At 40.3% G+C, this 13,838-nt stretch overlaps 1 protein-coding gene across 12 annotated transcripts in view; it reads right to left on the bottom strand.

Moving 5' to 3' along the window:
* TJP1 (tight junction protein 1) overlaps positions 1–13,838 on the bottom strand; it is a 244,372-nt gene that overhangs the window by 99,649 nt on the left and 130,885 nt on the right. The window contains exon 1 of one of the 12 annotated variants that reach the window (XM_042988237.1): positions 6,310–6,802. The exons of the other annotated variants lie outside the window; for them this stretch is intronic. Within the exon in view, the coding sequence (XP_042844171.1) occupies positions 6,310–6,336 (27 nt within the window). The 5' untranslated portion in view covers positions 6,337–6,802. Of the gene's footprint in view, positions 1–6,309; positions 6,803–13,838 lie in introns of those variants that run through there. 12 annotated transcript variants of the gene reach the window in all.

Here is a 13,838-nt window from a genome sequence, read left to right as displayed (position 1 = left end):
TCATCAGAAATTGTACAAACCCCAAAGATTACTAGTGGCAGTTCCAAAAGAGTGAAAATTCCTAAAACAACCAAGAAAAAATAATTTTCACTCCTTGGGAATGTATACTATTTACGAAAACAAAAACAAAAAACAGAGGCTCCTGGGTAGCTCAGTCAGTTAAGCATCTGACTCTTGATCTCTTGATTTCAGCTCAGGTCATGATCCCAGGGTCATGGGATTGAGCCCTGCGTCAGGCTCCACGCTCAGCATGCTTAAGGCTGACTCATACTCACTCTCCCTCCCTCCCTCCCTCCCTCCCTCTTTCTTTCTCTCTCTCCCTTCTCTCCAGCTCATGCTCTGTTTCTAAAGTAAATAAAATAAAATAAAATAAAATAAAATAAAATAAAATAAAATAAAATAAAATAAAATAAAATAAAATAAAAATTTTTAAAAACCAAACATAAAAAATATTTCAGCAAATCAAAAAAGTGTTTAATTAAAGAAGGCATATGCTAACCTCATGTTCCTAATTAGTATCCATATAAAGTAATATTAACTCCTGTTTTCACATCCTTTTTGGGTACAATAAACTAGAATGATTTGAGGTCATTCATCAGTCAACTCACTTCCCAGCATTCCACCAACATGAAAGAGTTATAGGCTGTTCTAATATACACCTACAATACAAACTAATAAAAACTTATCTTTTGATCTATCCCAAAGTTAAGGGCCATCTGAGATTCAGTATTTAACACTACAAATGTAACAACCAGGGCTTTGTTTTTAAGTCTCAAATGGTGTGTTTTACAGTACAAATTTTGGCAACACTGGTTTTCTCTTGTTCTAAAGCAGTGTTTCCATGATACAGGCAATCATTTTTAAGATATAAAATGAAATTCCCTACTCATATACTCACCATACACTTCTCATTATTAACAATTTATCTGTTTGAGAAGGAATGGAAATAAAGCACCTGGCTAACCCATAAAGGAGCAACCTGAAGCTACTCTTCTCTGCAATAAATAAATTAAGAACTCTAGGTCAGAGATACCAAAAGGGCTATATTTATTGCTGCTTTATACTGGAATACTGTTCTGAAACTCACCAATTTTAGATTAAATACTGTCAAAAACAAACAAAAACTTCAGAAAACTATCCTAATGCCTCACTCTTCCTACAAGATTAAAAGTTGTTAAACTAGTAAGGTTTTTCAAGACTGTCTATCAAAATTCAGAGATGCAAAGCAAGTTCCAGTCAAGTATTTCAGAAATATCAAACTAGTCATAATCAACTATTGCTTAATCTTATTTAACATTTGATTAGAAACTCTACTAATAAAAAATAACTAGCTTGTCTTCAGCAACAATGCTTAGTCAGTACTGGCTACCCAGTGCATGTGTGCGTACAGGAGCCTGGAATGAGCTATGACTGAGCAGTCAGGGGTGGGTGGTCCTACACACGAGTTTACAGTCAGACTAACAAGTCTTCCAGCAGACTGAATTTTTACCATGTCAGGGTTATATCAAGAAATGGTTACATTTACAAATTTTCTCCAAAATTATTTTTTAAGAGGTTTTCCTTAGTAGCATGGTGATCTGTCTTATTTATACTGTTTTATTCTTAGAACTGTACAGAGTTTACATTTGGTCTCTAAATAGAAAAAAAGATTAAAGAGCAAGTGAAAGTCAGAGCCAGTACACTGTCTCCAGGATTGAAAAAAATGAGTGAAACTACTGTAATCTTTTTCCTTCAAACCAAACAGAGAACAGTACTATCTACACTGCATTACAGCCCTCAAAGCCACAGATTGGTTTCAAACTCATTATTTGTTGGCTATAGATGTCTGATCTCTGTCACAAACTGACAGCAATCAATGACAGCATAAGTCTTTCTTAAATATAAAGGTTGTAAGATCCTAACATGGAAACATCAGTATTTAAGAAAAGAAGGAAAAAGGGCCTTCCTAACAGTGTAGTGGAATCTGTGCCATTACACAATCTGAGAGAAAAGGCACAGCATGATTTGAAAAGTCACTGTCTTACAGAGCTGTCCTAAAATGCACTTAAAAGTTGTAAATATAGTCAGGATTATCAACAAAGAACATAAATTAAAGTTTTAACCATAAATATCTAAAATGCTAACATAAAAAATTAAAAGCCTTTTGCCTTAAGAACTGTAAAAATATTCCCAGTAAAAAATATTGTATAAACTTAGGATGTCCAGAAAAATACTAATACAGTGAAGCTCATTAGAAGTTGCCAGGCCCAAGTGAACTGTCATAAAGTGCAGTGAGTTATTCCTTTACTTTTAAAGCAATATGCAGCAAATATGCATTGATGAATAAATACCAAAATTAAAACTACATCATACCCACCACTCAGGACACAATTCCTACCCATAAAGACTAATTTCTACAGTTCTTAACTTTGTAATGTGCAGCTACTAAGCAAAGTACATTGTGCCTTACTTGATACAATAAATCAATTCCTAAGAAGAGATGTAAATAATTTCCACACTAAACTATGGTATAATTTGAGAGATAACCACAAGGGGGGAAAAATACTGTCCCTGAAACATAATGGAAACATTTAAGCAGCAAAATCTAATAAGCATAAATGATAGTATAATCTTAAATTTTACTGCTTCCTCAAAAGTGAAACAGCTTGAAAATCCAGAAGCCACTGCAATTTCCTTCAGCCACTTTCTGTGATTCAACCAATGGAAATGTTCCTAATAATTATTCACACCATTTTCCTACATAATTAACTCCGTGATGAGACAGAGAACCACCCTCAAATTCCTGTTTTCAACTTTAAAATAATTTTATTATCAGGCACACTAGTAATTCTGTGTGCAATTCAGATGTATGTTATACATATGAAAACCTTTTCCTTTATTACTTCTAAGTTAATGTCACATACGACGAAGCCCTTTCCAATTCAGGCATATTTTTTTAGAAAGTATCCTACACTTTCTTCTAGTTTTATGATTTATTTTATTTGCTCTTATTCAAACACTTGAATTTATTTATTTATTTAGTCTATGGTTTAAGGCAGAGAACTACCATAAAAAAAATAAAAAAATTAAAGATAACCAACTGACCCAGCACTATTTACTGAATAACCCATCTTTTCCCAGGTAATCTACAATGTTACTTTTAACACATACATATTCTTTTAAAAAAATTTTTTTTTTATTATTGAGAGACAGAGAGAGACAGAGCATGAGCATGGGAGGAGCAGAGAGAGGAGGAGCCACAGATTCTGAAGGAGGTTCCAGGCTCCAAGCTGTCAGCACAGAGCCCTTTGCGGGGCTCCAACTCACAGACTGCGAGATCATGACCTTAGCCGAAGTCAGACGCTTAACCCACTGGGCCACCCAGGTGCCCCTAACATATACATATTCTTAATTTTCCCTCTTGCTGGATAAGTGATAGGCAAGTTACTTTATCTGTGTTTCAATTTTCTTATCCAGAAAGTGGGGATAATAGTAATGCTCACTTCACAGAGTTACTCTATGAATTAAATCAGTTAGTTTATTTTAACCCTTAGAACAATACCTGACACATTAAACGCTGACGATGATAAATCACTAAAAGCTTATAAATAAAAAGCTGTTCTTGGATTCTGTGGTTCCACTGTCTATAACTGAGCTGACAGACTGTTTTAAATTCCTCTGAATTTATAACACATTAGGTTTTCTAGTAGGACCTCCTTTTTCCAAAATTTCATAGCTATCAATCATTTTATCAGATACATTTTCTCATTAATATGTCAAGTTTTCTATAATAACACAATGAAATTCTATTTGGAACCGTATTACATTTATATGTATATCAACTTCGGGAAACTGATATATTCTGTAATACTGACTCTCCCCATTTCCCTCATCTAACTTATTCACATTTTATGTCCTTTAAAATACATGTAATTTACCAATAACTGTTATATTTATTCCTAGGTGTGACCTTTTGGGAGAAAAATTTACTGGAATTTATCAGAATTTTAAAAGCACATTCCCGGGGCGCCTGGGTGGCTCAGTTGGTTGAGCGGCCGACTTCGGCTCAGGTCATTATCTCGCGGTCCGTGAGTTCGAGCCCCGCGTCAGGCTCTGTGCTGACCGCTCAGAGCCTGGAGCCTGTTTCAGATTCTGTGTCTCCCTCTCTCTCTGACCCTCCCCCATTCATGCTCTGTCTCTCTCTGTCTCAAAAATAAATAAAAATGTTAAAAAAAAAAATTAAAATAAATAAATAAATAAATAAATAAATAAATAAAAGCACATTCCCTGTGACCCAGAAATTCCATTTCTAAGGATTTAACACACTCTAACATTCACAGATATAAAAATATAAAGCTACTTAGTACAATAGCAAAATCCCCCAAACAAGTTAAATGTCTGTCATTAAAGAAATGGTGATCTGCAGCGTATTCTTGGGATATTATTACAAAGAATACAAAAATCACAGGTACTGGCTTAGAGAGGAGTTCTACAAACCACTCTGCTAAAACAAGAAAACAAGCTGCAAATTAATGTCTTGTTTTTTTGTTTTTTTTAACTGAGGGTTAGGGTAGGGGAACAAAAGTATCACATGTAAAGTATTAAGTATACAGTCTGGCTTGTAGTAGCATTTCAGTCACCTTAAGAAATTAAATGTGACTTGGTGAAACGGCTGAATATTCTTTCATTTCACCTATTTTTTTATGGCCTGCCTTGTTGTATAAAAGATTTTGTGGTAGTCTCATAATACAGCATTTAAAAAAATAAGTTTTCAAGTCACATTTTACTCATAAATATTTAAGAATACACACATCCCTACAGTGTGTAGGGATGCTTTTCAATATACCATAAAATCTCAATCCCATAACTCGGGAGGAAAAATATTATTTCTTCTAAATCATCCTACTCTAACTTGAAATAACCTTTTTAAAGTGTGTTGTCTTGGATATCAAGCACCAAAGATTACACCTCAGGAACAAAGTAACATTATGTCCAATATGAAAACAAAGCCTTTCCTCCTCGGAAAGGAAACCCCCAAAATGATAAATAATGTGAACTTATTTTAAAATCAAAGCAAAATTTTGCTTTTTATTCTAAGTTATTGGCTCAAGTTTCATCTTCAGATTGTTCGTCATCAAGGTAAGGTCATAAAGGGGAAAATTAAAGTTTTCATAGAGAAAGAATACTATATTCCTTTAAAAAATATACCCACTACTAAGTATAACCGGTAACTTCTGCCTCCCAGAAAACAAGGTCCTGAGTTCAGAAACTTCAGGGCCATATCATACGTTGTTCCGGATGCTACGAATAAACATTTCCAAAAGAAAAATAAATACATAAAACCACTACCTGATTAAGTACTTCGATACCGTTTGAAGTAAGGAGTTGATTTTAAATGGGAGCGATTTTTACTCTTCAAATTTCTGTATGTCTGTGACTGTTAAAAAGAGCAGATACTACTTTATGATGAGAAAGATTAAAATGTACAAAAGGAAAAGAGGATTTTAACGGAATATTACTAACTTCGGCTTTCTGATGTAACATACACGTTGGTTTCACAGCACTGAGAAAAATAGCATACTTCAAAGCACGTGTAAAACTTGATAGGAAAAAGTTACTTTTCCGCTGCACCCACAAGTCTTTTTTATTTTTTAGACTTCTTTTCACTGTCCATTTGTAGGAGTATTTTGTGTTACTTCTGAAAGTTTAATTCAAATTAAACTATTAAGAAGTATTAAGGAGTTATTTTTTCAACGCCACCTCAAACAAATGACACAGTGAAAAAAAATTCCAACCTACTACACACAAAACACTGTTTTGCTGTCTCAATGTCTTATCGCTGGCGCGCGCATACCACGAAGAGTGACATCAGATCGAAACTACACGGTTTCGCCGGTGACCAACCACTCCTCCAAAGACAGCAGTTACCGGCTGGCTGGAGGTAGCACCCCAAACCCCGACCTCCGGCCCGCCGCACGCTCGCGTCGGGTGTCCGCAGGACCCACTCCACGCACAGAGTTTGCCCGCGCAGGACCTGTTGCGCGTCCCCGCCCGCGGAGAGCCGGAGCCAGGCACCGACGCCGGCAGCGATGCACCTGCCCGGGACAGCAGCCCGGCGCGCCCGCCGCCCCCTCCTGGGCCCCCGCCCTCCGCCTGCCCGCCTACCCGCGGGGCTCCGAGCGGCCCACAGCCACAGTCAGCCCTGCCCACCCGCCGCCGCCCCCGGCGCCGGGGCAGCAGCCCGCGGGGAGGAGGGCGGGGCGCGGGCCCGACGCCCGCAGGCGGCCGCGCTCGCTCGGGATCGGCCCTGACGGCCGCGGAGGCGCTCACCTTGGCGGCCGCGGCTCTGGCGGACATCTTGTCTCTCTCCTGCGCCGCGCGAGGCTCCTCGGACCCGAAACTCCGCGCCACCAGCCCGCCGGCTCCTCACGCCACAGACCAGATAAACATCTCCCGGGAGCGAGCGGGGCTGGGGGCGGGGGCGGCCGCAGAGGCCCGGCCCACGGGGAGGGGACTCAACTCGGACAAAAGTCCGGGAAGCGCCCGCCCGCCCCGCCCGGGTCTTCTCCGCGGGGCGCGCCCGGCCGGCGCCTCTCTACGAGTGCGGCCACTCGCTCGGCCTCCCGAAGCTCTCACAGCCCGGACACGCCGGCCCCGCCTGTTCGCCACTCGGCAGCACCGAGGGCCTCCCGCCGTCCCTGTAGCCCGTTCGATGGCTCTTTAGAAGCCGGCTTCCGCACGTAACTTCCCTGGAACCAGCCGCGGAGAAGGGATCCAGCGTCGACAGGCTGAGCCGGCGCCGGCAACTGCGGGTGGCCACGCAAACCTGCCGGCCCGGCCCGGCCCGGCCCACTGAGCATGCCCGGCTGGGAGGGGCGGGGCCACGATGGGGGTGGGGCCAATGTGGGGGCGGGGTCGCAGCGGGGCGGGGCGAGCGCCCAGCGGCCCGCTTCCTCCAGGGGTCGGACCCCAGTCGCGGAAGGAAAAGCCCAGTTTCCGAAGTACTTGGGGGCAGTTTCCGCTGGCATGCGAGTCTTCCTGTTTGTTTTTAATCAAAGGTCCGGCAGAAATCGCCCCCGAGGACAGAGGCCCTGTGTACCAAACCGTTTTCGACTTCTAACAGAGACGTGTCCGCTTGCCCCTCAGCAAGCCACCGTGGATCAGCCCCCACGCAGAAAGGCGGCTGGAAAGGCTGATACAGCAAATACCTGACAATAGTTTCTTTAACCTAGTAAATATCGATGGTCACAGCCGTCACCACATGCCTGGGCCTTGCTGCCCCACTGAAAGCAGAATGCGTTTTTCGGTAAAGCATGTCCTCGCTTTCATCTCTAGGGCGCTAAGAACACGGTCTAAATAATTGCTCTCATTCAAACCGATTGTGCTAACTAAAACTGGGAAGGAGATCATGGGCACTCCTGGGCAAGCTAAGAAATACTCGAAAGAACTGTGGTATCATGGCCCACCCACATTAGGCCTGATGATATATCCAAAGTCTTCCTTCTCTCACCCTTCTAGGCAGGGATCTCAAAACTTTATTTTTTGGCATCCAAAATGCTTAAATTCTTAGTGGCAAGTGAAGGGATCAGGCCGCCCTGCATTTCTAAAGCCAGTTCTCCAGCTCACGTGGGGCAGACAAGGAGGTAAAGACTTGAAGCCCATGGTCCAAGTTAAATCGGCCACTGCATATACTTCCCACAGTGCTGACTGCCTTGCTACACACCAAAGGATATGTAAGAAATCATTCGAGCCTCACTTTTCTAAACTTTGTAAAATGTAAAGCTCTCCACAAATGTCCGAAATTCTTAGTAACAATAAATAACATTCTTAAAAGTACCTAACATAGTGCCACAAAAGGTACACAAGAAATGGGGAAAAAGCATAAACACCAGGTTTTAAACGATGGTTTTCTGTTTGGAACTTCAACTTATGGAAAGACCAAACTTCTCTTAACCAAGAAATATCTGTATATCATACATAAATATCTACTCAGATTATAAAATAATCTTTTCATATATTTTGCAGCCAAGCTATCTGAACTAGAAAAAATATTCTGCAAATCAAACCCTCATTCTTTTCTTTTTTCCCCCCTGCACAGAAATGGTTGAAGTCACTTTTGTTTTAAACTTATGGTGTGTGTAATTTTTTTGTTTGGAGGCACAGTATTATTTATTCTCTTAAGAACTGTAATTAAAATGTACTCATGGTAACCACTCTTTTTTTAAAAAAATCTGGGGAGTTTTTTTTATAGTAATAAAATACCTTTCATATCTTCATTACTTTTACCATTTAATTAGATGTGCAATTCACATAACCTGCCTAGAATTAGGCATTGTGTCTTTAATAGCACTTAAACCTAGAGACATACCTAAAAATGCACAGAAACTCTTTTTTTTCTCGTTTGTCACTTTTCATCAAGTCTCCCATATATCATTTAAATGCTAGATTACAGGAGCACCTGGGTGGCTCAGTTGGTTAAGCGTCCAATTTCGGCTCAGGTCAAGATCTTATGGTTCTTGAGTTCCAGCCCGAGGTTGTGCTCTTGTGCTGACAGCTCAGAGCCTAGAGCCTGCTTTGGATTGTGTCTCCCTCTCTCTCTGCCCCTCCCCTAACCAGGGCTCTGTCTTCCTCTCAAAAATAAGTGAACATTAAAACATATATATATGAATAAATGCTAGATTACGTGATTTGTCAAAGATCTATCTGATTACAATTTTAGTTTCTTTTACTTTTGCCATAGTTTGAAACATAATGAAATAAAAAAAAATTACTTTGAGAATATCTTGCTTTAAAAATTACATTAAGAAATATATCTCAATGAATAATAGTACCCTTTAAAATTTTTCAATGGTATTTGTAATATCTGAAGTAAACTGTATAACCTATATTTTATATGTTTCCTTTTCTCCAAAGAAACAAGAGAAAGTTTTTGTCATTTGTAAAAATAAAAGTAAAACACTAATGTCAAGTATTGTCAAGGAGAAACACATCTCCATTCCTATGGTTTATTTTTGGGGAGATGCTTTGATAAGAAGTGGAAAGGATAGAGCGTAATCTCAGATAGTTGCCCCTTTAACAATGAAGAGTTTATCCATTGAACAACAAAAAATGTTCTAGTTATACCACAACTTTAATGCTAGGTATGAATGTGGTTATAGCTCCTCTAGACTGATTACATGGGAAGAAAAACAAGCAAATTTGAGATTCTCATTTAGAATTACAATGAAGTTTAACCAAGAATCTCTTCTGATTACACAGATTATCTTATTTCTGATCATCTAGTACAAACTGAACAGGAACTAAAAAACCACAACACTTACAAAGAGAACTTCCTGTGGGATTTTTGGTGTCTGCGGCTCAAAACGAAAAAAAAAAAACAAAAAAAACCAAAACCACTGTGCAAAATCGTTATAAATTTTAGAACCGTTTATTAAAACAGCCTTGACCAGATGAACAGCTATATCTATGCCCACATTTTATACATGTATATTTTGTTTTCATTACAGAAAACTTTATCCTTAGAAAGGCATATTTATGTTATTTTTGGTATGAGCTCTTAATTTACATATGAAATGCAAAGGGGAAGTATTATAAAACTGTGGTAGAACATGAGACAATGTTGATAATGGTACAGAAGAGAATATATATACAAAACAGGAGAATTAGGAGAACTTTATGAAGCATTATAACTACAACAACAGCAAAAAAAAAAAGTGAACCTAACCTTACTCTTATGCCATGTCTTTAAAAATTCTGTAAATTGCAGGGGCGCCTGGGTGGCCCAGTGGGTTAAGCACTCAACTATTAATTTCAGCTCAGGTCGTGATCACAGGGCTCCTGAGTTCAAGCCCTGTGCTGTTAGCATGGAGCCTGCTTGGGAGTCTCTCTCTCCTTCTCTCTCTGCCCCTCCCCCACACACATGCACTCACATGCTCTCTCTCTCAAAATAAATAAACTTCAAAAAATTCTATAAATTGCTTCTGAGTTTTCCTCTACCAATAAAGTCATATAACAAGGTTAAATAAGAAACAACTTTCTAAGGCTCATAAAGTTTCTAGACTTCACAGACCAGTAAAATTTCAAAAAAAGAAAAAACACTTTAGGGGTACAGAATAGGATTACCAACTTTTTCACTTATTTTATTTTGCAAAATAGTGACATTTAAAAACAAACATTAATACACCTGAAGATGGCTAAAATAGTAAACTTTATATAATGTACATTTTGCCACAATAAAAAAAAACCCAAAAGAATGTCACTATCACCAATGTACATTTCTTTTTAAAAGGACATACAAACACTAAAAACAAGTCCTTTTTTATTCAGTTCAGAATAAAGTACAGTCCTTCCTAAAAGAAGAGTGGGGCCAACCTTCCCTTGACTGTGCCAAGGTGGAGCTTTCTCTGTGTAGGGTCCAGAATGTCACACAACTGGGCAGAGGGTTAGTTCCATAACTCCATAGAATCCATGACCCCAGCCAGGCTTTAACTGGCAAGCCAAGGCTTTAACTCACCTCTGAGCAGTCTGCCTCCCCTTCTCTATAGTTCCTATTTCCCGTCTTCCACACTCTAAGATCCCTCAAAGACCTCCTCCCCAGTGAAAACAGTAATGCACACAGAAAATAGAAATTGAAGCATGGAAACTCCCTTCTCTTCCTGCCAAACAATGACATATTTACAAACTGAGGGTACCTGTTTTTCTTCTCTTTCCCTCCCCCTGTGCTGTGAATCCCATCCCGGTTGGGGCGGGGAGAGGGGTGCTGGCCGGCCCCATCAGCTATGTTTTGTCTCACCATCATCTTCATCTTCTTTCAGCCAAAGGATTCTACCTCTCAGAATTCAAGCTTCTCTGATGTCTTCCAACTTAAAAATGAGGTTTGGGAGTGGGGGTGGGGTCAAGGGGCAACCCTTGACCCTCCCCAGGCTACCTTCAAAGGGATGCAGCCAGCACAGCTATACAGAACTTGGTGCTCAGAATCCACACGGGATTTAATGCTCTGCAGCGCTGTCTTGAATCTTAACAGTTTTTGCATTGAATCTGTTTTGTAAAGGAAGGTGATGGGGCAATGGGCATGCACTGGGGACCTCAGCTCACATGTGGTCCTATTTGTTTTGGAATCTGCAGAGAGTTTCTTGGCTACCCATTCCCCCAACTCCTGAAGTCCCTGTCAGGTCTCACTCTCTCTCCCTGCTCCACCACCCTCTGTCCCTCACAAAGATCTGGGACAGGCTTGGGTCAGGTCTGTGTACCCATAGCACCTTATGCTGGGCAAGAGCCCCAGGCTGACAGGAGGCCATATCCTGGTGGGGGTGAGCTTCCCGCCTAGCCCCCACTGGAGGACCAAGCTGTCATGGGTGGAGGTTTAAGGATCCTTGGTAGTTGCCATCTGCTAGGGGCTGCCATGAGCTAGCAGTCCTGTAGCTCAGCTTCCCTAGGACCTGCCCTCAGCTAGGGCATTTAGGTCACGTGGCTTGTGAGAAGGGGGTCCCGGTAGGCCCAGGAGGCAAGTGGAACCCCCAGGACCCTATGAGGGTCTCTACTGGCTACAATGTGCTCCTCCCAGGAATGGGGTCCTCTCTCCTTCCACCCTGAGTCTGCCTGTGGTTGTCTCTTCTGGCCAGCTTAAGGGAAAAACTCCAGAGACAAGCAGCAAAATACAGATTGTGTAATTTAAGTGATTGCTCATACAAGTTAAAGTCTGATCTTTGCTGTTAAAACTGGCACTGCTCAATACAAAGATAAATGGTGGGGTGCCTGGCTGGCTCAGTTGGTGGAGCATCTTGATCTCAGGCTTGTGAGTTCAAGCTGAGTGTTGGGTGTGGAGCTCACTTAAAAAAAAAGATAAACAGTAAAACTGTATGTACCTTTAAGGGCACTGTCTTCTGCTCTTTGAATAAAAGGTCCCACACTTTCATTTTTTACTGTACCCCACAAATTATGTAGGCATTAGCTCTGAGACCTCCTCTCTCTCTAGATCACAGTCTAGGACTTGGTGACAAGCTTCTCACAAGTTCTCTTTAGCCTCTAGGTCTGTCTGTTGTCAAGGCATGCCTAGGTCTGTTGGCATTCTTTCTTTCTCACCTTAATTTCACAGTTTCACAACGAATGCAGACATACATTCCTTCCATGAAAGAAGCAATGGCGGGGGATTGTCTGGATGGCTCATTTGGTTAAGTGCTGGACTCCTGATTTCTGCTCATGTTCATGAGATTGAGCCTGGGGTCGGGTTCTTCGCTGATAGCACAGAGCCTGCTTGGGGTTCTCTCTCTCCCTCTCTCTGCTCCTCCCCTGCATGCGCATGCTCTCTCTCAAAACAAATAAATAAACATTAAAAAAGAAAGAAAAAAAGAAAGAGAGAGAGAGAGAGAGAAAGAGAGAGAAAGAGAAAGAAAGAAAGAAAGAAAGAAAGAAAGAAAGAAAGAAAGAAAGAAAGAAAGAAAGAAATCACAGGTATTTTTCAAAGTCCAACTGGGGGCACCTGGGTGGCTCAGTCGGTTGAGCTTCTGACTTCAGCTCAGGTCATGATCTCCAGGTTAGTGAGTTCGGGCCCCACTTCATCAGGCTTGCTGCTCTCAGCACAGAGCCTGCTTCGGATCATCTGTCCCCCTCTCTCTCCATCCCTCCCCCACTTGTACTCTCTCTGAAAAATAAACAAACATAAAAAAAATAAAAATAAAAGTCCAACTGGACTACATGCCCCCATTCTCATTCCTATTACCCAGGAATACTATTTAAACTGAATCAGACAGTGTATTTCCAGATCACTTTCTGTGTATTTATTTACACATCTGTATGAAAACAAAGAGAAAGGGGGGAGAAGTGTGTGTGTAGTTATACAGGAATATATACTCTTTTTTAAAAACAAATGGTAGTTAATATTTACTATTTTGCAATTTTTTATTTAATATTTTTGTCAGAGATTATGTCAATGAAAATCATAATTTTATTTTATTTATTTATTTTTAAAGTTTATTTATTTGAGAGAGAGAGCAAGCACGAGCAGGGGACGGGCAGAGCCCAATGCAGGGCTTGAACCCACCAACCGTGAGATCATGACCTGAGCTGTGGTCAGACTCTTAACCAACTGAGTCACAAGCACCCCTACGTCACCATTTTAAAATGACTCTCTAGTATTCCATTATATGGATATACTGTAATTTGTCTCAGTAAGATGGTTTTGATATTATAATGCTGCAATGAAACCCTTATTTATATCTTCTTGTGCACATGTGTAAGTATTTCTCTAGGAGACAAAAGGAGGTTTTCTAGGTTGAAGTATATGCTTATTTAAAATAAATTTTTTTTAACTGATATGGTCTACCATTCTTCGAAAAATACCAGACCAACTTATCCTGTTTCCCCCACCATATGAACACTTGATAATATTAATCCTTTAGATTTCTGCCCATCTAGTAGACAAAAAATTGTACATTGCTTGTCTGTTTATCTCATTTACTCCCCCCACCTTTTCCTTCTGTTATTTTTGTTATTGACTTGTTGAAGCTCTTCAAGTAAACTTTTTATTGAATGCACCTAAGTCTTTTTAATCAGCAGCTTGTGTGCGTGAGTGTTAAGTAAAATTTGTTTTGGAGTAATTTTAGATGTACAGAAAAGTTACAAAGATAATACCCAGTTTACCCACCATACCCTAATGTTAATATCTTACATAACTATGGTAGATTTGTTAAAAGCTAAAAAAATTAACATTGTTACAAGATTACTAACTGCATCAAATTCTGCCAATTTTAACTCCAATATTCTTCCAATTTTGCCAATTCTTCCTCCTTTCCAAATCTTAAGGTAATTATTTTAAACATAATCATTTTGAGCCTCTAGACTTTTCTTAAGTTCAGGTTTGT

The sequence above is a fragment of the Panthera tigris genome, chromosome B3 (assembly GCF_018350195.1).
Source record: "Panthera tigris isolate Pti1 chromosome B3, P.tigris_Pti1_mat1.1, whole genome shotgun sequence".
Lineage (NCBI taxonomy): Eukaryota > Metazoa > Chordata > Mammalia > Carnivora > Felidae > Panthera > Panthera tigris.
The sequence above is the reverse complement of the archived record's forward strand: the minus strand, read 5'-3'. Positions and strand labels throughout refer to the sequence as shown.